A 25,789-nucleotide genomic window follows, 5' to 3' on the forward strand; every position below is an offset into this window, starting at 1 on the left:
GCCAGTTTTCCAGAGGGGGGACTGCTTATCCTCCGCCATATAGCATGCAGACTAGAGAGGGCTTTGCCCAAGGTAACACATCTTATCAGGCACAAGTACCACAAATGCAGCAGGTGCCACAGCAGGAACAGGCAGAAATGAATCCACCTCAGGGGTAGTCGCAACAAGCCCCTATGCAGACAGAGTAGTACGTGAATACAGGCCAAATATTAACATCTAGAATAGGAGGTGTCACTGTGGTAGGAGGAAACCCTTTCACAGGGACAGAGACGAGCTTGTACCTGCAATAGGACAGCTCACAGGGCAACTTGATGTATTCAGTACTATCTGTGACACCAGACCTCCAGGAGGAACAAAGGGTCGATGTGAGGAGGCAAATCTTTTTCTTTTTTTGTGGACACTGGAGCAACTCGCTCATGTATACGAGAGGGAAAGTATCCAATGTCAGGACTTGCCATGAATGCTCAAGGGTTCTCTGGAGCTACAAGTCTAGCTCCTTGTAGTGATAAATTGTCGGTCTCCATAAGAGAATGTGACATGTCACCCTCTCCATACACCTCTCAAATTCTAACCAAACACAACAACAAACTTACAGCACTGCAATCCACACAAACTTCACCACACTGCAATAACAAACAAAGCACACATAGACCCGCACAACAGAACACAACGTCTTCTGACAGTATAACACCCCAAGCCCAGCCAACGGAATTCCGGGCTGAGGCCGCCAACAGCACATCACTGCTCTCTTGCACTTCTCCAGCTCATCCCCACTAATCCCCCGCCTCCACCCCTCTCCTTTTCTTTCAGAATCGCCAGTTCGCCAGGGGACCACTCTGTTGGTGATAGTGCACGGTACAAATATCCTTTAACATTAACATTAACATGTCTATCCCTTTATAATATTCACGACAGACACCAGTTAACATTTTAGGAAGAGATTTCATGACACAACTTAACATGACAATCTCATTTACTGATCAAGGAATTGTGTGCTCCACTCCAGGGATACACTATTTTAACATGGGAGAGTGTATATTGGCGTTTACAGGACAAGTGGCTCTATGGGGCGTTCCAGTAGATGAAGAGATTTTTCTATATAGCATTTTGCTGACATGGTTAGCTGGTCTAGTAGGGAAGATTGTGAGGATACCTGATGAGTTTTTATTTAGACACAAATACATATCGATGAGGAGGATGGATAGACTATTCCTATAGAGGTGGAAGCAGCTATAGTACGAAAAGAGATGGCAATGCTTGAAGGGATAGGTGATGAGGGTAGACCATGGAGAACTCTTGAGGAGGGGTGCAGACTGACTGATATAACTGATGATCATATGTTTAGAGAAGACCGAAGCGATGACAAAGTGGTGTTCTTTATGAGCATCACATACTGGATAAGCATAGAACAAAGGGATGTCCCACAGAGAATGGCAATAATGCGGCAGCGACCAGCATTTTTTCAGGAAGATCTTGAAAAGGTGCCAAGTGCGCTATGGACCACAGGCCCCTATGATATATGTTTGTTGAAGGAGATAGGGGAGGTTAAAATAAGGCATAAACTAAAAGCAATTTTACCCCGAGCAAAACAGTACGCCATGTCTGGAGAAGCTGATTAAATACATTTCAGACTATTTCAGCATGATGAATCAATGGATTCTGGTGCCGTCAGAGTCACTGTGCAATACCGCAGTGTATCTGATTAAAAAATCTAAAGGAGGGTCATGGAGATTTAACCAGTATTTGGGACCTCTTAACCAGATTGTGGATGCTCAGTTTCCTTTAGTTCCTAATCCGGTGACAATACTGTTCATTATGACTGGGCCTATGTGACATCAACCGTACACACAGGGTTGTCACATCGGAAGAGAGGGGGCTATCCACTCCCAGATGCACTCCAGTGCAACATGCATCCTTATTGGATAGGCTCATTAAGGCACTACAACTACCAGTATCTATGGCAGTCGTAAAATGTGCATTGCATACTAAACAAACAGATTTGGGGCCTCATCATGAGTTGGGTGCGGTAACAGTATTTACACTGCATTTAAGGGCTGGCCCTATCACGAGTTGGGCGCTAAATGGGCTGTTTTACCTCCAGCTTTTTTCTGGAGGTGAAAATCCCATTTAGTGCCCTGTTTTCAGCTGTATTAGTGCCAGCTGTATTAACCCGCCGTATTAGCGCAGAAAATGGCCCATTGGATCCAATGGACCCAATTGGGAATGGGGATTTACCGTTAAAGCCCAACCCGTGTTCCAGCGGTAATACTATCATAGTCGGGCAGTATTCCAGCTGGGATACAGCCCAACTCATGATGAGCCCCTTTATCTCTTGTGGGAATGAAGCCGCAGATGTATAAGCCAAAAGGGCTATTAGTGGTGCTGTGCCCCTTCTCTAGGTGGATCGAGGCAAGTCTGTGTGCACACCCTGATGCCACTTGCACAGCAAAGTTTTTAGTGCACAAGGTATTCCCGAGGTGGGGTGTGTGTGAAGTGCAAAGATCCGATAATGGTCCTTTTGTCAATGAGCTCCCCTTCCCAGCCCTCTGTGCAAACCGCACCCATGCTCTGCTTGGAGCCTCGCACAAGGCCCTTGACGGCTCGCACAGACGTGCTGCACCAGCGAGAAATCCACGCAAGTCCAGGAAAAGTACATACAGCACATTCAATTCCAAGAAGTTGTGCTTGCAAGTACCGCATTTTCCACACTGATAATTCCATGAATCGGGTCCAATGTATTTTGTAAAATATGTTTCCATTAATTCATAAATATATCATGGAGAAAAAAACAACCATCAACCGTGTGTGTCTTTGAATAACAGCAGAGATCATTATAATTAAAAAAAAATGAGGCATGTCTAGAAACACGGGACATACCGGTGTAAACAAAATCACTGAAAAGAGGGCATACAAATAGGCAATTTGAATATCACATGATAGTTGATACACTAGCATATAGATAGTAAATCAATCATTATTAACATTCCACATTTCTTTCTGGGGGTATCTGCCCCCATAAATGACCAACAGTGAGGTAAGGCGACAGATGTAAAACCAAGAGAAACACTGACAGCAAAAAAAGGGTACACAGATCACAAATCAAATAATCAACCTTAACCTCAGTGACCTCATAACTAAAAGTTGTTCTTTATGACCAGATTCACTAAAATGAACATCAATATAACTAGATCAGATGTACCATATGAAAAGTTTCTAATGACATATTGTCACGAGGAACACAAATGTTTATGATCAGAACTGTTTCCTTCACTTACCTTCAATGACGCATTTGTCTGGCACTGGGATTTTCTTTCCAATTTCCTTCACATATGCTTTCATTTTATTGAGATTCTCTTTCAGATGCAAGTAAAGGCTGTCGCATGGCTCGCAGGGGTCTTTTGGTGTCTCTGTACTACTCTCATGGAGGTTTTGTGTAGCCTTTTCTGGCAGAAGCGATGACTCTGTACACGCAGCTTCCACACGGCCAACTTCACCTTCTGGAGGTTTTGACTCTGCAGTCTCTACCCTCAACGATGTTAAGGTGTCATTCTGTTGATTGTCAAATAATTCTGACAAGGAGATGTCTGTCATTAAACCGCCATTGTCTAGGTCTTCTGTGGCATCTGGAGGAAAGTCCTTTGTGGGGATTGCTTGAAAAGCTAAACTCCTGGTCCTGAAGTACAATGAAAGAAAGAAATTACCTCTATAGAAAAGAACAAACCATACATTAACAGTAAATAAGGAAAATATACAGTGGCGGATTTGAGGGATTGAGGGAGTAAACCTCACTGAAATGGTACACTTTCACTGCCGACTAGTTCCGCACCCAGTTATGAGTGAGTCTTCAGAGAAGACAATTGAATGGACTACACTACTGGAAGCCTTCCGCAGAGACTTCCACCAAAAAAGTAGCCCTAGGACCTGTTTATAAACCGTTGTTCAATGGGATTTTTTAAAAAAAGTTGCTAAGCAGGCGTGCATGTGTTGCGCCTGTCATAACTCTTTGTTCAGGTCTAGAGGGCAATTTCATTGTTTTTGCAGACCAAGTGCACATGTTGGAGCCCCATCCCCTTCACGTAATGAACACTTTTTATTTTAAATGAAGCACCTAAAGTTTTTATCTTTTGGCTATTTTCCTGTGACAAAAGGGCCCCCAGCTATCTTATTTACCACATTTCAATTTTCACCTTATTTTTTACATTTATATAATCATTTTGTTGGTATGTTTTGTTTGTCCCCCATTTTGTGGCATCAAAGGAAGAGACAAAGTACTATACATAGATGCATTATAGTAGCAAATTGGTAACGTATATTTTACAATACGCCAATAAACCTGCTTACCTACTAATCCTGCCCCACCAATAGTAATAGTAGTCCAGTGGTGGCGGCTCTGTTCGGGCACAAGAGCGCTGCCCTCTTTGTTTTGGGTGAAAAGATCTGCATTTAGATTCCAATTACATAGGAATTTAAACTTAAATCTTTCACCTGTGTGGTTTTTTTCCCCGGCCTTTAACTGAGGTCTGTCCTCTGCTACACAATTCTCTCTTTTATTTCTAAAAGCCTCAACGCACAATTGGTAGTGTGTATAATGGAGTAGCCGGCAGGGCATAGGAAGTAGGGACTCTGCTGTATCTCATCCGTGCACAATCATCATTCAATCAATGCTGCACTGCACACATCTCTTACAGGAGATACTGGGCACCCAAGGATGTCATTTGGGTAGTTCCCAGGTGTCACAAGTAAGATTAGGAATAACAAATAACTTGTCTTTCTGGAATTCTATACAATTATTGCTAGACTCATTAAAGGTTTATTTCAGGCACACCTGAGGTGGTGAATCACTGATTTAGTCTGTTCTTAAACACCTCAAATTCACAATGCAGACAAACACTTCCAAAAAGTATTTAGAGTAGAATAAGCATCCATTTCGGACTAAAGGGGTAATTCATAGAATTCAGCGCACAAGTGGCGAACGCGGCTGGCGCATAGTGTGCGCGTGCGAATCCCTGCGCCAGCCGCGTGCGCCAAAATACATTTCCGCGCACAGCGTATTCATGGATTCCAGCCACCAAAACCAGCTGTGGCGCACAGTGGCGCAGCGACCCTGCAGCAGTGCCAGTTACGCCCCCAAGAACGCCCCTTGCGCAGGGAAAAGCCATCAAAATCCCCAATCCAGCGCAAAGGGTTGCGCTAACCCTGTACAGCACGGCAAGCGGGGTACGTGTATCACTGGGGTGCACGGGATGTTCCTCACGTTATTTCAGCTGGGTACGTGTATTTCAGGGGTGCGCGGGAAGTTCCACACGCGATTGCATCAGGGTACGTGTACATCAGGGGTGCGCGGGAAGTTTCACACATGAATTCAGCAGGGTACGTGTATTTCAGGGGTGCGTGGTAAGTTTCACACGCAATTTCAGCTGGGTACGTGTATATCAGGGGTGCGCTGGAAGTTCCACACGCGAATGTCCTGGGTACGTGTATTTCGGGGTGCGTGGGTGAATTCAGCAGAGTAAGTGTATTTCAGGGGTGCGCGGGAAGTTTCACACGCGATTTCAGCTGGGTACGTGTATATCAGGGGTGCGCTGGAAGTTCCACACGCAAATGTCCTGGGTACATGTATTTTGGGGTGCGCGGGAAGTGACACACGTGAAATCAGCAGGGTACGTGTATTTCAGGGGTGCGCGGAAAGTTCTACACGCGATTCCATTAGGGTACGTCTATATCAGGGGTGTGCTGGAAGTTCCACACGCGAATGTCTTAGGTACGTGCATTTCAGGGTGCGTGGGAAGTTACACACGTGAATTCAGCAGGGTACGTGTATTTCAGGGGTGCGCGGAAAGTTCTACACGCAATTCCATCAGGGTACGTGTATATCAGGGGTGCGATGGAAGTTCCACACGCGAATGTCCTGGGTACGTGTATTTCGGGGTGCGCGGAATGTTACACACGTGAATTCAGCAGAGTACGTGTATTACTGGGGTGTGCGGGAAGTTTCACACGCGATTGGCCCTGTGCGAGCGTGGTACGTGTATTACTGGGGTGCGCGGGAAGTTTCATACGCAAATTCAGCAGGGTACGTGTATTTCAGGGGTGCGCGGGAAGTTTCACACGCGATTTCAGCTGGGTACGTGTATTCCAGGGGTGCGCTGGAAGTTCCACACGCGAATGTCCTGGGTACGTGTATTTTAGGGTGCGCAGGAAGTTTCAAACGCAATATCAGCAGGGTACGTGTATTTCAGGGGCTGTCATGATCCCTGCTTCCAAGGGGTCAGGACTTGCCCCACGACCTTGGAAGCAGGCCCATGACTCTGATCCCAGGAACCAGCCAGTCCCTATAGGGACCCTCTGGACCTTGTCCTGGCGCCAGTGGCGCCAGGCTCATGATGATGACTGGTCCCGGCACAGGAAGCGCCGGGCTCATATTAGATAAGAGTGCTTGGTGGACCTACCTGTAGCAGACCATGCTGCTTACTTACCAGCTAACTGGTCTCCTGATCGTTCTCTGCCTGGAACTACTTTTTCTGTCTGGGTGGAGCAGGAGCCACTCCCTGGAAGCAGAACACAGGAACTCTTTTTAGAAATCTGGAACTCTTTTCTTACCTGGGTGGGGCCGTGGAAGGAGATGCCTAAGCACTACAGAAGGCTTTTTAAACCACACCCGATTGATTTCACGTGCTTCGCGTTATTCTGCATCTGCAGCAGGACGCTCACCGTGTCAGCTCCAGGAAACCTCCAGCTCCAGATTCTGTGAACACGAAATAACCTGCTGGAATCCAATCTTCAGTCTTCTTCAGTCTTCTGCAGCTCCTGCAAAACAAAGGCACAGGTTAGGCTAAAGTAAAGGCAGTGAATCTACTTACCTAATCCAACGGCAGCATCCAAGGCGCCTTTTTCTGCCTTTCTCTTCTGGCATCAGACATCTGCAAAGAGAGAGAACATGGGTCAGTAATATTCAACTACAAGTTCTGCTTACCTGTGTTACGCCCGTTCCAACTCAGCTCGCGCTGCATTCAGGCACCTGCAAGGCAAGATACATCGGTTAGTAATGCTTAGTTACAAGACTGCTTACCTGTGTTACGTTCGCTTTCAATCTGTTCGCGCTGCACCTCAGTACCTGCAAAGACAAAAGAGACATTACGGAGCATTCTCCAGCGCTAGTGCAGTCTTTCTACTCACGTGCCATTAGAAGGATAATCTTCATCGTCACAGCATCTGAAAAGGGAAAGACATAGACTTTACAGACTTAAGACTTTTGAAAGAGAAGAGAACAATGCAAAAGGAACTTTAATACTTACAAGGCACGCTCGTGCATTAACGGCGTCTTCGCTCTCAGCAAATCCTCTGCTATCAAGAGGCAGAACTCGCATCCAGTGAAGCAACTGGACCCAGTGCCCCTGCACAAGACACAGGATGGAGAGCCCGGCATTTACCTATATAAGGTAAGCGCAATATCAACCCAGTTCCACGGGGAAAGAAAGGGCGAGAGGGGCTAGGAACTTTCCGAACCTTCCACACACTAATACCTTGGTTTACCCTTGCAGACATCTCACTCTTCAGCTTAAACTGTCGGTGGGAAGGGGGCCCAGTCCGGGAGCAAGACGAACCCTGCGCCTAACACTGAAGACAGTATCCTCGCCAGATCAAGACCTGCGCCTCCGGGGGAACCAGGTGAGCGTTACAGGGGTTCCCTGAGTACTACACGTGAATTGGCCGTGTGGGTCCTCCCAGGTGTTCGCTCCCCAACCTCCACGGCCCCTGCAGGCAGCCCACACCACGGGGGACTACCCTGCACCCCCACTCATGTCCCCCAGCACCACCACCCCCCAGTACTGTGGGGCACCCTCCACCAGGCCCCCACACATGTCCCCCTGCACCCCCACCCCCAGCAGTGCAGGGCAGCCTCCACCAGGCCCCCAACTCATGTCCCCCTGCACCCCCACCCCCCAGCACTGTGGGACACCCTCCACCAGGCCCCCACACATGTCCCCCTGCACCCCCACCCCCCATCAGTGCAGGGCACCCTCCACCAGGCCCCCAACTCATGTCCCCCTGCACCCCCCCCAGCACTGTGGGGCACCTGCCAGCAGGCCCCCACTCATGTCCAACTCATGTCCCCCTGCACCCCCACCCCCCAGCACTGTGGATCACCCTCCACCAGGCCCCAAACTCATGTCCCCCTGCACCCCCACCCCCCAGCACTGTGGGGCACCTGCCAGCAGGCCCCCACTCATGTCCAACGCATGTCCCCCTGCACCCCCACCCCCCAGCAGTGCAGGGCACCCTTCACCAGGACCCCAACTCATGTCCCTCTGCACACCCACCCCCCAGCACTGTGGGGCACCCTCCACCAGGCCCCCACACATGTCCCCCTGCACCCCCACACCCCAGCACTGTGGGGCACCTGCCAGCAGGCCCCCACTCATGTCCAACTCATGTCCCCCTCACATGTCTGCCTGATGCGTTTGTTGTTGGTGTGTGTGTGTGTTGTGTGCTTCTGACATGTGTAGTGACCTTTTTTCTCTCTATTTTTCAGGTGATGATACAATGGAGGTGGAGGATGGTGTTGTCATGCCAGACATAGGGTTGTTACCACTACATCAACCCAGCACAAGTGGGGTCATGGGGTGGTAGGCCACAAAAACCCCCAAGTGCTACAGTCCATCTTGTCTCTGGCTGCCTATGAGTCCAGACTTGATGACGACTCTGACGTCCATGTTGAGTTGGATGAGCATCAAGTCCATGTGTCAGGGGTGAGTGATTCTGATGTGGACACTTCTCTGTCTGCGACACCTGCACTGAGGGATCAGACAGTCTTGGTTCCTCCACCCGTGGTGGATCGGGACGCAGGGTCACCCTCCACACCAGTCACTGATGTGCCTGGGACATCACGTTGACGGGGGCATGTAGTCGTGCAGCCGCGGGCGGTGCCAACACAGCGAGGACCCCCGGTCCTTGGGTCCCACAGGGGTCAAGCCCGGCAACGTGGTCGCCGCACGCAACCACAGTATACTGAGTGGGAACAAGACATGACAGCCAATTCAGAACGGCAGGGGGCAGCAATGGAGAACATCGCTGAGAGCATGGAGCGTGTGGCCCGATCTGTGCTCCCCCCTGCTAGGCAGGTGCTTCTCCAGCAGCAGGCGGCACGGTCCATGGCCCGCTCGCTCAGGCTGGGCATGGCGGCCTCAGACAGGGCACGCCAGGCTGAAATGTCGTCTCTGCGTCAAGCAATTGCTGCTCACGCAGAGGCGCACATGGATGCCCTGAGGGAGGAGTATGCTTCCCTCAAATCCACTCTGGGTGTCCTTATGATGTCCCAGAGGCAGCGAGCAGAGGAGAGGCTTGCACAGCTTGAGCGTACCATCTTGGCTGAGCTACAGGCTTGCCGGGAGGTGCAGCGGTTGTCCAGCCAGGCCTTGCAGGAGGAACTCGGTGTTACACGTGCTACCTTGCAAGAGGAAGCACGTGTATCACGTGAGGTTCTGCATGCAGACCTACGTCACATTGCCACACAGAACCAGGCTCACCCGTCCGGCAGACTTGCTGCCGACGAGGGGCAAGCTGCGGCTAGGCGTGGCCAGGCTACTGTGCCACATCCTCCTTTCCAGGATGAGCCAGACTCGGACGACCATCTAACTCCCACATAGGTCGGGCTGTGCAGGCGTTGAGCCCATGGAGGTTTTTTTTTTGGCTCAGCATCATCGCATGTGGGTGTTGAGCAGCACCCTCTACCTCCCCCCTCCTGGGTGCCTCCCCTCCCCCCCAGGTCGTATGTGGCCATTTTTGATTTTTCTTTTAGTTTAGTTAGTTAAGTTTCTGTTTGATAGTTAGTTTAATTAGGTAATGTAGGTTTTTCATAGTTAGTGTAATTAGTTAATATAGTTTAAAATTGCTTGTCTATTGTGCTTTCATGTGACAGTGCGGTGCTTTGTGGCTTTTGAAGGCATCCACTGTCTGTTCCAGCTGGGCCCTTCAGGCTTGTCTTGTGTATTTGTTTGCTGCTTGGGTCCTTGACTCACATATGGCACTCCTGCCTCCCTTATCCATGGGCTCGCAAGGATGGTTCGGTGTGACAACCTATTACACAAGGGCTTTGGACTGTCATATCTGTGGCATGTCTGGTGCTGTGTGACTTGTGTTGACACCCCTAGTGGGGATGATTGCGGTGTTATTGTCCTCTGTTCAGCTTTTGCTAGATGGGGTGTTTCATGATTAATGTGTACATTCATTGCTATGCATTGTGTAGTATGTTTCTTATCTTTACTGTTCACGTGCTTGTTGCAATTCATGCCGTAGATAGTGTGTTCCACACTTTGGATGTGAAAGACGGACTGATGGTGTGATTTCTGATGTAAGTCTCTGACATGGTCCAGTAATGAGATGCCTGAAGAGACACACACAGATGGCTTTAAAGCATTAATCATGTGTTTCATGCCCTTTCTGCAGAGGGATGAGCCTCCAGAGCACCTTTGCCAGCAGACATGGCCCATTGGACATCTGAATTCTGGACACGTTTGTTGGTGCCCACATGCACATGTGTGCACAAGCAGAGGCACAGGGATTGCAGACCTACATCCTAGAACTGCTGACGTGTTCCAAGGAACTCAAGGCAAGGTGAGCAGCACAGGGGGGGCACAACACAGTAAAGCTTGCACCAGGCGAGTTGCACATGCAGGCTTAGTCACAGCACTGAGGGTGAGCTTGGACGAATATTGGTGTTGAAGCACACAATGCAGCTCAGATGTGTTGGTGGACTGATGGCTGTTGATTGTAAGGTTGTCTGGGACACCTGCAGGGGCAGTGGCACATACCTTCCGGTACACCAAGGTCCATTGAGGCACTTGTATCAACCATGTAGCCTTCCGAGACATGGAAAGGGGCAGCTCACAGGGACATGCAGCAAGCGACATACTCGGGTGCAATGCATTTCATTTCCATGTACATTTTGATACATGCACTGCCAACTTTGTTTCGGTCATGGTGGAACACGACTTGTTCTGAAGTCATGCCTTGCTATATGGGTCTGTCTGCTTTCCCAGGGAACATTGCATGTTGTGTGAATTGTGATACATTGGTGTTCCATTTGCCACGCACCCACCGGCGGATGACTTACTGCATTGACTGTGTATGACCCATCACAGGGGTAATGTTATATATGGGTATGAAGCATCTACACCAGATTGTCTGTTTGTAGAGAAGTTTGTTGCTATGGGGCATGTTTGGTAGTGTGTTTTTGTGTAATGGGCAAGTACAGATTATTGAATGTGGCTCTCTTTGCAGCACTGCAGTGCTCCTGTAACCGGACCTGAGAGTGCGCAGGCAGGAGGCCAGCACTCAAAACCAGAGCTAAGTGTCTTGTTGTTTTTCTTTCAAACTGCTCTGCATAGGCTTGCTGGGGGGTGCACTAATGCATGGATGAATGTGTAATTCAATTTGGTATGTTTTTTTCCCCTAATCACCCGGAGTCCTATCCAATTTTAAACCCTGTACCCTCTACCCGTGTTCATGCTTCCCGTACCTATCCATGTTCCTGCTTCCCATACCTATCCAAGCAACGTTCCCTAACCCTCTTTCCCCGCTGGGGTTGCGGATGCCTGTGTAAGCCCCAAAATTGCAGGCGCCAAAACCCTAGAGGGGGTGGTTGGTTCGTGCCACTCCTAAGCCTGGACTACAGAAGGCCATGACAATGATGTCCAAGTTTGTTCAGATTGTGTATGTGTTCATGCAGGTAGTACATTTTCGTGCATTCCCTACTTTCATGTGTCATTCCTCCTCCCCTCTCCTGCCACTCATTCCAGTTATCCAGTGTGCCAACACCTGTCCCGACTGCATATCCCTGACCCTCCTTCCCCACCAGCGTCTCAGAGGCCTGTGTGAGTTTGACCTTGCAGGCACCCGGGACACGGTGGGGGTGGTTGTTTCATGACACTCCCGCGCCTGTACACGGGACCTGCGACAGTACACATCCGTTCATCGTGCATAATTCTATGTTATGTACCACACATGTTTCACATCCTGTTGTGACATTGTTTTACTGTGCTACCTTGGTTGTTACATCATTCTGGTAGTACTTGGCCTTTGTGAGGTACTGCTACGTCAAGTCATGTACTGGAGGGTGTTCTGGTTCGTTTGTTTCTGGCTTGGATTTTGTGATTTTTTCAGTGGGTCATGGTCATTTGTGAGGGGGGGGTTTGTTGTTGATAGTTGCCTTGCCCTGCAGTGTGATGGGAACCCTGACATTGTAATGGTGGTATCCTATGTACATGTTGTGTTCTGCTGATCAATGCCTGTTCATGTGTTGTGTTTACCTTTCAGGTGTGAGGGGATAGTTGTGGTTTGACATGCTGGGGTGTACACATGGTGAATGTTCACATGTGATGTGTAGAGGACACTGATGGTCACTTGATTGCACATGCATATTTTGAGTGCATGTCCTTACTGACCCACACACTTGCACTATGATGCACTACATGTACAACCACCCTTGCATATCCACGTGTACACTGTTTGCCTTCTGGTGCCCACTGTGTCCCTGCAGCACATGTTCTGTGACCAATTATGGATCCTGTACATGCCTAATTTGCTTTTTGATGTGGTCTGTCGCTTAGATGTGATGCTCAGGGTGTACATCACATAGAATGGCTGTTCACTGTGCTGTGCGCTGAGCAGTGTGTTGCAGGAGTTGGACACAGCACACGCTGCAGTGTTGATTTTGCAATGCACAATGTGCATGTAGACAGGCATTCATTGTTATGTTACGTCTTGTAATGCATTTGGAAATGACTTATTTTGGGTGGGAGGTTGTTGGTCAGTCATTTCATCTGGTTCCATGTCAGGCATCATTGTCTGATGCCACTGTACATTTTTGACATGGCAATGTGTACCTTATTGGTACTGTGTTGGTGTATGGGTATTGCTTGCCATGTCATGTTGTGGTTTGGGAGGGTTTGAGTGACATAACAGTGATGGCCATGGTCTGTTTTGCAGGTGTGTGTGTGATTCACACCTTGCATGTCAGGGTCATCCGCTTCTCAAAGCAACTAGCTGAGGGTAGATCTCTCTCCGCAGCAGGGGCCTCCCTCTGTAACAGCCTTCCTGCCTCACTGGAACTTGAGGAGAACCATCTCCGGTTCCGGAAGCACCTCAAGACCTTCCTCTTTGCTTCTGCTTTCTCTCTGCCTCTCCCTTGCAAAATTCTTCACTGGAACTGCACTGGATCTGCAACTGGGCCACTCTCACCGACCTCGGTCCCTGGCCCAGCCACTCTCCACTTGCACTGCCTCCCTGGCAACCCCTGCACTGCGGGACTGTCTCTCTATCCCTACAGCCCCCCCTTTCCAGCACTTGTCTTCACTTACCTTTGCAGTTGCCACCAGCTGGCCTATTTATTTGTTTTTTAGTCTACTTACCCTGTACTGCATTCCCCCCTCCCCTTCCCCTTGCACTTGTCTCTTTCCCCTACCCCTGCACTTGCACAATCTAAATGACACCTGGCCTAGTAGTATCGTTGTCTGTCTTCCCTTGTTCCCCCCTCCCTGCCTCATCGCACCTTGAAATACTTGTGTATAGGCACGTTACAAATGCCATATCATGTCATGTCATATGTGTGCCTTTTGGTCACACAGGATAGCTTGTGTTTAAGTAGCTAGGGATGCAGACAATGTGGCACTTCCATGGCAACTATCTCAGGGTGGTAGGGTTGTGACAGTTGACTGTCTCTTTGTCATCATCGATTGTCACCTGGTATGGGCCAGGCCTGTGTGCACTCCGCAGGGGTGGGAGTTTAGGTGAAAAATGTGGCCACAAGCTGGGTCCGGGCTTCCTCGCCACGTGCCCTGTCCCCTCCCATGGGCAGCGCCTGTGCCTGTGGTTGGGGATGTGGGGGCACCACCATGTCCACCGGTACGCCCTGCCGTGTTGCAACATTGTGCAGGACACATGCTGCCACAATGATCCTGCACACTACTGGGGGTGCATAGAGTAGCTGCCCGCCAGAGCGGCCAAGGGAGCGGAAACGTGACTTGAGCACTCCGAATGTGCGCTCCACTATGGCCCTGGTTGCAATATGGGCGGCGTTGTATCTTACCTGGGGTGGTGTGGTGGGGTTCCAGATTGGCATCATCATGTGGTTGCTCAGAGGGTAGGCACTGTCCCCTGGGGAGGTGTAAATGGTTGTGATTATTGGGGTTTGTGTATTTGTGTGTGTGTGTGTGACATGCATGCAGGTGCAAGGGCATTTGTACTCACCTAGGAGCCATGTGTCGCCATGCTGCCCAGCTTCCAGGGCCCGGCTCAGGGCGGACATTCTGTATATGAAACTGTCATGGGTGGAGCCAGGGTAGTTTGCATAGACAGAGGTGATGATTCCCTTTGCATCGCATACCACCTGTACATTTTTGGAATGCCAGTGCTTGCGGTTTCGGTAGATGTGCTCAGTGGCCCTAGCTGGACGTAGGGCCACATGGGTGCAATCTATGGCACCGAGCACTTTGGGGAAGTGTGCCACCCTGAAAAAATCCAGGACAACGGCCTGCCTTTCTGCGGGTGTTCTGGGCATGTATATGTGCCTGCGGACTGAGGGGCGCGCTGTCATGATTGCCAGTACCTGGTGTAGGCAGCGTGACTGCGTGGCCTGTGAGACCCCCCCCACTATGGCAGTAGTCTGCTGAAATGACCCAGTAGCCAAAAAATGCAGGACATTGAGCACCTTCTCCAAGGGGCTCAATGCTTGGGAGCAAAGTGTGGGGGATGTAAGGTCATCTTCCCACTCCCTGACCAGGTCTAGGATGATATGGGGTGGAAACCCATACCTGCCGTAGACCTGGTCATCAGGCATCCCAAAAAGGCTTGTCCGTGGTGTGAAAATGCGTGCCCTGGCTATTCTCCTCTTCCTGCGGTGTGCCACGATCAGTGCTGCGACAAATGGGGCATTCATTGTAGCTGTATATACGTGTTTGTTGTTTGCGCGCACTTTTATACTGTGCGCGGGGACGCTTCAGCCTGCCTTCGTGTGGCAGACGCGTTGACGCCTGTGTGCGTCTTTTGCCGTGCGCGGATTTCCCGTATTCAAATCCATGAATACGGGTTGTTCGCGTGCGTGTGGGCGTTCCGTGTAGTTCCCTGCAGTACTTCCGCAGTTACACCTTCTTTTTCACGCGTTATTCCCCATTCTGCGTGCTACGGCCACTGTTCCGCACACTTTTGTTGTGTGCGCCGCGCTATGTGCGCTTTTGCTGTGCGCATAGCACACGCCGTGTGTGCCCGCGTGTGCCATGGCAGGATTTGGCGCACGGACAGTGGGAAACACGCGCAGCGTCTTCCTTGAATCGCACGTGTACGCGTGCGCTGGTTTTCTCATGCTTGCGCCACCTTGTGCCTGCTTGCGCTGGGATTTTCGGTGCACGTTTGCTCCATGAATCGACCCCTAAGTGTTTTGCTTTTCTCAAGTTGCAGTTATAGCATTTATTTTCTGCCATTGTCTTTGTTACAATCATTATAAAACATTCCATCTCAGCGTCCTCGGTCACTTGACAAAATACTTGTGCCTAAAAGCTTGTCTACAGTGTAGAAATGTTAAAGCGGTCCTTGATTTTATTGTGCCACAATTAATGCTTTGTTGTAATGTGTCTATCTTTCCTATCTCTATGGCATGTTGTTCAGATTGTTTGTTGGCATGTATGAGGAAAGGAGTGCCCAGAGTAAGGGATGCTGTGTGAGTGCCCTGCTTTCCCTGCACTACTCTAAATTCTTCAATACACAATTATGAACCCTCCCAATGATATGTATTTTGCCAACCTCTGAAGCCTGAACAGTAGATCTACGCACGCTTTACATGTGGCAAACTTTGCACCAGACCTGCTGATGAACTGACCTGCTGTTTAATCTCAGTTACCAGTTTAATGGTATCCACTACACAGTGTAATTTGCTTTCTGACTGTGAGAACATTCAGACATGTAATGCTCATATTACTATAGCCAGTAAGATAGCAATAAGCCGGTAACATAGTTCAGTGGGTTGAGAGCTTGCTGCTGTGATGCGTGTGTTCTGCTGGATCGAATGCCAGCATGGCCAACTCAGCCTTTCATTCTTCGGAGGTTGATAAAGGAGTACCAACACAGGTTAGGTGATATTGTATGTATATTAGTTCTATACAAAGCTCTTAAGCGTAAGTGCTATATAATAACACATCATTATCATTTGACCTTGGATGTCTGCTTGCAGTCACAGTAATTTGGTAATATGAGCCTATATACACTGATATTAATGATGCATATAGTGATCCATTCTTGTATGAAATGTATATCACATTGCAGTGATTTCGTACTCATATTTTTCGTAGTGTGCTTAGGAACAATGCTATGTGATGACACTTTCTGTTTTGTCAAGGGGTGAAAGGTTGTGTTCCATCGTTTCCGTGATGTCACTTCAGGGTAGGGTCAATGACATCACTTCCTTTGATGTCATCAGAGGTCAGTGGTCATGTGATGTCACTTCCGTTACCCCTAGCATTTTGGTGAAATGACGTCCCTCGGGGCAGGCCATCTGGGGCTTCATGGCGGCATGGAGCTGAGGTGCAGAGAGCAGGTAAGGAAGGATGTATGTGTATGTGTGTGTCTATGGTTGTGTGTGTGTACAAACATGGGGATGTCTGTGTGCAAATTTCCGGGTGTGAATGACCGCAACCAGTTATGAGTGAAAGCAAAGTGTGTATGAGTTCATGCCGACAGGAGGTGGGGGAGATTTAGGGTTGATGATTGCATCTGGGAGGGGTGGGGGTTACAGAAGAATGCATTGCCAGACAATGCTATGTGTTGTTTACATTGTCATAGTGTCACCAGTAACTTTTCTACATTATGGTCCAAACTACGACGAGTGTGTTGCTGCATGTATTGCTGCAATCAGAATTGAGTTGTCCTCATAGTACCATGGCACAAGAGGTCTGCTTCTGAGCTCCTTGCAAAGTAAGAAAACTGTATTTCTGTGACGAAACACAAATTTCATATTTGCTCCATATTTTGTTATTATATTTGTATAGGTACAGAATACGGAGCAACTAAGAAAAGTGTTGTTTTATCATTGAATGCGGCTGCCACTTTCTTATTTTACATGGAGCTCAGAATGCCTCCCTGAACTCACCATGGGATCAATGGCATTTATTAGGCCAGCCTGCTTCTACATATTTTGTGACACTGGTAAGTAATATGGCCAAAACTAGCATGAACATGTTTTTACTTGGGGCTACTGACATATGTTGGCAGAGCTAGGTTGTATGCTCAGGCTTCATTGCACTGACATTATGACTGTCATTTGTGCAAAACGAACATGCGTTTGATGTTATGTGGGGGTGTCTGCATATGTCAGCACTGCCAGCTTGAACAGGCTTTCTCATCACAGGTCTGGCACTTGACTGGTTGATCTCATTCCTCTCCGATCATCCTTCCAAGGTTCAATGGGGCTGGTTTCTCTCCCCTATCACAATCTCCACCTGCGGCATCCCCCAAGACTCTATGCTCTCGCTGTGGTTCTTCAACATCAACCTCGTCCCTCTGGCCCATCTGATCTCCTCCTTCTCTCGTCACTTCCAGTGTTATGCAGTTATCCTTCAAGCTTCCCTCTAGTGCCCTCTCTTCCTCCTCTCTCATCTCTGACTGTCTGACTGCTATTCAGGCATGGTGCTCTGCCAATGATCTCTGCTTTATTGACAGCAAGACTGAGATCCATCTCATTAGGATCCATGCTTCTTCCTTCCCTCCTACCCTCTGGCTGCCCTTAATGGCCCCCCCTCACCCTCTTGTGAGGAAAAAACCTTGGTGTCATCTTTGACTCCTCGCTTTCATTCTCTCCTCACATTGCAACCTTGCCAAGAAGACCCACTATCAGCTGCACCTACTCAGAGGCATTCTCCCTTTCCTCACTTTCCCCCAGAAACTCAGAGCTCTGGTCCTCTGTAGATTGGACTACTGCAACAGCCTCTTCCTCAATCTTCCTTTATTCTCCCTTTGTCACCTTCAACTGATCCAGAATAGGACTGCAAGACTTATCCTTGGCTTAAGCCCAGGGACCTCATCTCTCCAGCCCTAAAATCTCTCCACTTGCTCCCAGTTGCTGCTAGGATCAAATGTAAGACCCTCTGCATTATCAGCCACAAGGCTTTCTGCAGCCTTGAACCCGGCTTCATCCAACTCTCTCTCCCTAAATACCTCCCTACTAGAGACCTTCGCTCTTCTAGCTCCAACTCTCTGCAGATCAGATGCTTCACTAAGCTGAGAGTGGTGGGTAGATCGCTCTCCTTTGCTGGAGCCTCCCTCTGGAATGGTCTTTCTGCCCCTCTCAGGCTAGAGCTGGCTTTCTTTAAGTTCTGGAAGCTCCTCAAGACCTTCTCTTCTTCCTTCCCTTTCCCCCTCCCCTGCTAACAACCCCATCTGCCACAGTGACTGGTAGCCTGGTTCCCTCTGAGTTCTACAGGGCACCGGCTCCCCCTTCCTGCCATCCGCCTCCTTGCATTTAGCATGTGGACCCTCACCACTTGCACCCCATGCAATTCCTGTGCATTTGCCCTCCTGTCCTCCCCCTAGCACTCGTCTAGCCCCTGTTGCCCTTCCCCCCTCCAACATCTCCCTACACTTGCACTCTCTCCTCTTTACCCTGTACTTCCCTTCCCACCCTAGCACTTTGCATTTATGCAGACTGGCACTTCCCCCACCCTCCTCTCCCTCACAACTCTTGTTACTGAACTTGCATGATCTGAATGTCTTAAGGCCTAGTAGGATCTTTATTGGTATCTTTTTCCATTGCCCCTGGCCCTTTTTTTTGTCTTGTGTCGCCTTGAAACACCCTTTGTTGTATAGGCGCCTTACAAATATACAATAAATAAATAGGTATGGGTCCCGGGAAAACTAGCATGTATCAGCACAGCCAGACTGGACATGTTTTATTAGACTGGCAATAGTAATGAATTATGGGAAAAACCAACATAAGCGTGTTATCAGTTGGATATCCAAACGTATAATGACTTAGTCTGAACTCGCATGTTCTCTTACATGTTTTCTGTCTTTCGAGTATTGTGGGAAAAGCCAAAATGAGTATGTTCTCACATTGGGATACCGATATATATATAAGCCTCGCCGGTATAATGTGTTTCCTTACTTACACTGGCATTAGTGCATTACAAGGAGAGCAATCGTGCATGTGTAATTGCATGTGGTTACTGGCATATGATGGCACAGGCAGCATGAGAAAGTCTTTCAATACTGGCATATATGCTGCTCTCTAAGCATTTCTTTGATATTTGCGGCGTTGCTCTTTTCTCAGCTCCTGCACCTCCTGTACCTCTGTTCTTCTTCTCCTGCCTGTTGAACCCTGTGTAACCCCGCTCCTGCATTCTGTCTGCCTTGCTCTAAAGCCGTCTGCCACACTCACTCTAAGGATTCTGCCTGCCTCACGCTCCAGCATTCTACCAACCTCGCTCTCCAGCATCACACCAGCCCCGCTCACCACCCTTCAGCCACACTCTGTCTCTGCATCACATACATCAGGGAAAAATCACATTGCGGTGCTGGGAGCTGACCTTGGGATATCCTGAGCACCTATCTCTAGGGGGTCGTAATGTCGGGGCTGTCGGGACTTAGGGCTAGCTAGCCTTTTGGTTGTAGCCCCTGAGCTTCTATCCGGGGCTACCACCAAAAGACCCGGGGCTCCCCTCCCATAGCAATGCTTCTGCTGTCAACAGAGGATTCCAGTGGTCAGAGTGGATTCTCAATGAAGACCCAACCAAAGTCATATGGATATTCAGTGCAGGTGAGACCAATAAGTCACACTTTGGTCGCTTTGCAAATCTTGGGGAGGTGGGATTTGGCTGTAAGCCTCATTGTGCATAGCAACGGAAGCGAGACGGAAGGTCGGCAAGGAGCAGTGGCACTCTCTCTGTATGCCCAGTGCTTTAATACCCTCCAATGCAGTACATGTGTAGCATAGCTAGATCAGTCATGCACTGGTGCCACATTCGCTGACGCAAGATCCTGTTCAGTGAGCAGTGGAAGCTGTCCACCATTGACAACTCCCACTTTGCAAATGGAAAGTGAAATCCATTTAATACGTTGCCACACCACGTGCGCTGTCGCAAAACATTAATCCATGCCCGTATGTTTCACAAGGGTAGCAGAAATGCCCTATTTTAGCCCGCTACGCATTGCAGTTCTCAAGCAGTCATAAAGTGGCCATTCTGATTGGCAGACATCGTGCCGCTTTTGGGTTTTTGAACATGAAACCGTGCATCACACCGTTTTGCAGAAGTACAGCCCTTTTGTATATCGGGCCAAAAAAAGTAAATTAGAGGAAGGAGTTTCTATGTATCTATCTTGTTATATTGCTTTCCCTGTGGTTTACGCGTTACTTACAACTTCTGAAAAGAAGTTAACTTAATTATTAAAACCCATTTAATATATCTTCAGAAAAAATAAAAAATAAACCTTTTTAAAAATTAGAAAAGCCGTTTCCAAGAGGATGTATTACACTGCGCCTACATAGATTTCCGTTCATTACGAAAGTTTGCAACATACTACTGCAACATTTCGTTCAGCTGCAGAGAAGTCACGCCCTTGTTTCCCACAAAAGGGCAATTTCACACAAAACATGTCTGCATTCCCTTTACGAGGTTCAGGAATATTGTCACCGTAAATGTTGCAATAAGAGCAACTTTACTTCAGCACAACTAAAACATATAGGGAATGACACATGCATTGTAATGACAACTACTACAGTGTAAGTTATTCCGTATCTGTTCCAGCAGCAACACACAACTCAGGAGCAAATGTGCACCCTATAAATACACCAGGAGCCAGGTTACAGAAACCATTGCACCTCGACAAGTGCAGTTTGGCATATTAAAAGCACCAGTGCTAAAATTGCCCTAGTGCTAAAAAGATACATTTTTGATGCATTTGTGCATCAGGACATCAGGGAAAATGCATCTTTTTTGCACTAGGGCAATATTTGCCCTGGTGCTTTTAAATTCCAAACTGCACTTGTCAAGGTGCAATGATTTTTAATGTTTCCCAGTGTTTTTAAAAATAGGGCAAACTTTGCCCTGGTGCTGATACCGTGCAAACTTTGCACTTGCACTGGTGCAAAGTTTCTGTAATCTGGCTGGAGTTTTATGTTATTTAAACTGTATCATAGTTTAAAAAGGATAAGGGAACTGTGACATTGTTCACTGCTGTCCTACAATACAATTGGGTGTTAAATGGTATTCGCACCAGGGGAAGCGCACTCAGCCTATCAGGAGGCTGGAAAATCGGGCAAGAACACACTGTTTAACGCCCACATTTTCAAGCCACCCAAAGCCCTTACTCAGGTGGCGCCATCTTAATTGTGGGGAGGTAACAGGAAGCCTCACCCTGTTGCCTCCCCACACCTCTCCCCCCAACCCAAAGACATTCCACACTCTTTTCGCTCCCTTGTGTTAATTCTTTCAAACCCCATGTAAGGGGATACTTGAAACTCTGTTAACTCTTACAAGTCTAAAAAAAACATTGCTTTCCATTTTAGGTTTGGTTATTGTTCTCCTAATTGCTGCATTATCTTTATACATTTAAAGAAATATATAAATTGAGCATTTTCTAAACATAAATCACCAACTGTCTCATGCATGTATAAGTATAACTCAGACATGAACAAACAACAGTTTTTCTGATACATGTTTTAGTTTAACTATTTTAATATCTGCTCTGTTGAGTCCGTCACATCTATATCTTGTGTAAAATTATATGTGCGCTCTGCTTCATACTAAAATGCTTTTTAAACACCCATTCATTTTTTATTTGTTTTGCTTGAGTCAATTCGCGGTGCACTCATGCGGTTTGGCACCTGTTCTCAGGGAGCAAGAGTGAGGCTGGCGAGAGGGTTCAGGGGGCTAAAAGGGGGCTCAAAAGAAATACGTGGTTAAAGAGGACGTGAGAGCATCGCAGGTAGAGAGGTTGGGGGGGGATCAGCAGAGGTGGAGTGGCAGCTGTGTGGTGGGGAGGGGCAGTAAGAAACAAGGGCCGTGAGTGAGAGCAGTCTTGAGAGGTTGGGAGGGATAGTCGGGTTGGGATTGTTAGGCCAGGAGCAACACGAGACACCACATCATTTGCATGAATGACTTCATTAACACTTTCAGCCAACTGAGACTTTCATGCACACAATAGCATTAAAATCACTTGAAAACAGAGATAAAAGCGGCAAGATAGAAAAGGGACGGTTAAAAAACCGTGATATTCTTAGGTAAAATATATAAAATCCGTTGACTTTATAGTGGTGAGGGTGTTAATCAAGGAGTACTATGAGATCATTTGAAATAAAAGGAAAACATATGATCGACTGTGAAAATATATTATAGTGTCTTCGCTGTTACCTCCTTGGTATGTCATGTACATTGTAGCCCAGTAATTATGCATGGCTTCCTTTAAAACCCATTACACAAATAGCTAAAGTAAAACACTGTTCTTCACGGCTTTATTGTTTCAGCAGTTCACAACCAAACTAAATGGACTGCAGGTTGCTGTGATGTCACACTGTTGTGTTTCCACAGCTGTAAGAGATATTTTCTTAAACGCTGCACCTAATGCCAGCTCAAAGCTCGGCTCCTTCAGTGCAGCCTCACATATCACAGGCCGGCTCTGAATAGAAGATGAAATTGTTCTGCTTGAGAAGACAAAACACCACCAGATACATCACACATCTGTAGGTGTTGAGTCATCAACATGGGCTGCTTTCCTCATTTGGCTGTGTGTGGCTTTACAGACAATGCAAGCTTCACTATTGTACTCCTTAATGTCATTCACCCCCTCTCAATGGAGAGGTTCCCTGTTGACAATGCGTACTGCTCTAAAATTGTCTACATTGAATTTTAATGCATAGCTTATCAGTCTTTTCCTCGTTAGGTGAATTGCACGGAGGTGCTTTACAGAAGACTATTGTGGCACACGGTCCCACCATTCACTTCCAATAAGATTGTGGATTCAACAGGTGTGAATGAAGAGAGTGTCATGAACCGTCTGACACGCCCCTTCTGGACTTCCTGGTCTTTGACACATCGGGGCTTACACTCTGTGGTACTTCCAACATGGCCGTTAAGCACCAAACTCTGCCTCCCAGCCTTTACGTCCGATGCAGCACGTCCTATAAAGTAGCCACGCCCCCGTGGCCCGCGCGTCTCAACGCTACTGATTGCTGTGGCTAGACGTGTGCTCCGTAGTTCGCCTTCGCGGAACTCTGTTGTTTCCTGGTTCCCGGACCCTCCGCTTTTTCCTACTATTCTCCTTCCTTCTTATCCTGCTTTCTTCCCATACTCGGTGTACCCGCCTCTGAGTACACTTCTTCGTATCCTGGACTTCCCGGAAGTTTCCTATTGATCCCGGACATAGGAGCTGAACGAACGCTGGAAGCCGAAGACGGCTGAGCGGGGTTGTACAGAACCCGAACCGTAAAGAAGAAAAGTCCTCCCAAGGATTCCAGCAAGCAGTGAAAACAGGTGAGAAAAGGGGAAACCTGTGACAGATTGAGACGCCACCTAACTGAAGTCAATACAGACATGGAGGCGGCCATTCAAGATCTTATGCGTGGCATGCAAGAACTAATGACCGAAGTACAAAACCTAAAGGCAGAAAATGCTGCATTAAAGCAATGAGTCTTATCCCGCGACTCCGCCACGAAGGAAAGTGTACTATTGGGTGGCATTGTACACAAATACGATGGGTCTGCAAAAAACCTTTGTGGATTCCTTGATTCCTGTTTGGTCCACTTTACCTTTAAGCCTTATTATTTCTCTACCCCCAGGGCTAAGGTGGGCTTTATTATCTCACACCTTTCCGGGAATGCATTAACCCGGGCAACACCTTTAGTTAATGGCGGAGATGTCCTCCTGGATGATTATGACGGGTTCATTCAAGCCCTTAAAACCATGTTTGACTGCCCAGAACAGGTCTATACCGCTCAGGAACGTCTACTCCAGAGGCGTTGCTAGGGGGGGGCTAAGGGGGCTATAGCCCCTGATCTTTTGGTTGTAGCCCCGGATAGAATCTCAGGAGCTACAGCCAAAAGACTAGCTAGCCCCCAGTCCCAACAGTTCTGACATCAGCTTAGCCCCGGGTCTTTTCCAGAGCTAGCAACTCCCCTGGTCTACTCGATTTCCAACAGGGCTCCCAGGACATGCTCACATATGTAACACGATTTAAGCAATTGGCTAAATAAGCGGATTGGTCCTCAGAAGCCTGCTTCACTCTCTTTCGAAGAGGGCTAAATGAAGACATCAAGGATGAACTAGCCAGAGTGGCTCGCCCAAGTTCATTCCAAGCCCTTATGGATCTCGCTCTACAGATTGACTTCCGCATCCAGGAAAGGAAAGCAGAGAAAAAGAAGACCAAGTTACCCTTCCAGAAGAACCCCATAGAGACCTCCTTGAATTCCAAGTGTGTTCCTGTCACTAGTAACGAACCCGAACCCATGCAACTATGGGCCTTCCGTGGACCCATATCCCCCCAAGAAAGCATAGTAAGGATCCATACAGGCTTATGCATGTATTGCGCCTCAGACAAACATTTAGTGAGAGAGTGTCCTACAGCCCCCCCTAGGCGTTCAGGAAACACCAGCTCCTGATCCTAGATGGAGCACAGTTTCAGGAGAGAGATATTTGCTCCACATCTATTCCATCCTGCAACTCTCCTGGACAAAACAATATGGTAATTTAACAGGTCTTTCTATCGCCATCCAAGAAGGAAACCTACCCCATTCTGACACTGGTGGACTGTGGAGCCATGGGAATATTCATAGATCAAGGTTGGGTCTTTAAACACCATATTCCATACGAATCCCGGAATATCATGCAGCATGTAGAAGCAATTGATGGAAGACCCCTTTCTTCAGGACCCATAACCCTTCAAACCAAGGAAATTGAGCTTGCAATAAACCACCATCGAGAGAAGATAAAGTTTGAGTCCGCCCATTACCCAATGGTTTTGGGAATGCCCTGGCTACAAAGACAATTTTGGTGGCCGAGAATGAAAACTGACGTACGACTGTACACACAAGCCTGTGCATTCTGCAGTCAAAACAAACATGACAACAAGAGACCTGCAGCCCACACTACCAACAAGGCCCTGGGAAATTATTGCTACGGACTTCATTGTGGAACTACCACCTTCCAGGGGGTACACAACTATCATGGTCACCATAGATGTATTCACTCATGTGGCTCCTTTTACACCATTACATAAACTACCATCTTCCTCAGAAATTGCTGGAATATTTCTGGAACACATATTTAGACTCCATGGACTCCCTTCCAAGATCATATCAGACAGAGGACCTCAATACATATCTCAATTTTGGAAACACCTTTGCCGAATACTGGGAATACAACGTGCCCTCTCTTCAGGGTATCATCCACAGACTAATGGGGCTACCAAACGTGTGAATCAAACCCTTGAACAATATCTCTGTTGTTTCACTACCAAGGTCCAGGACGATTGGTCACTTCTAATACCGCTGGCTGAATTCTCCTATAATAATTCAGATCACTCAAGACCAGCCCTTTTTTCTGCAGTCAAGGTTTTCACCCTTCAGTGCTACCTTCCCTCCTCCCACATCCTACACCTGTTCCTACAGTTGATTCCTGGATTGAAACACTCATCAATGTACAAAGAGAAGCCAAAGAGCAGTTAGAAAGGGCTCGGACTCATATCAAGCATTATGCGGATTCCAAAAGAAGACCAGGCCCCTCCTACGCAGTAGGAGATAAGGTATTGCTAACCT

The 25,789-nt window shown here is 48.0% G+C and overlaps 1 protein-coding gene across 5 annotated transcripts in view; it reads right to left on the reverse strand.

The window, feature by feature from the left end:
• VEPH1 (ventricular zone expressed PH domain containing 1) overlaps window positions 1-25,789 on the reverse strand; it is a 2,478,904-nt gene that overhangs the window by 1,249,983 nt on the left and 1,203,132 nt on the right. For all 5 annotated transcript variants that reach the window (XM_069618443.1, XM_069618442.1, XM_069618440.1 and 2 more), the window contains one exon: window positions 3,276-3,673. In XM_069618443.1, coding sequence (XP_069474544.1) covers window positions 3,276-3,673 — 398 coding nt within the window. The remainder of the gene's footprint in view (window positions 1-3,275; window positions 3,674-25,789) is intronic.

Source organism: Ambystoma mexicanum, chromosome 10, assembly GCF_040938575.1.
Source record: "Ambystoma mexicanum isolate Mex_15411 chromosome 10, UKY_AmexF1_1, whole genome shotgun sequence".
In the NCBI taxonomy this organism is placed as follows: Eukaryota; Metazoa; Chordata; class Amphibia; order Caudata; family Ambystomatidae; genus Ambystoma; species Ambystoma mexicanum.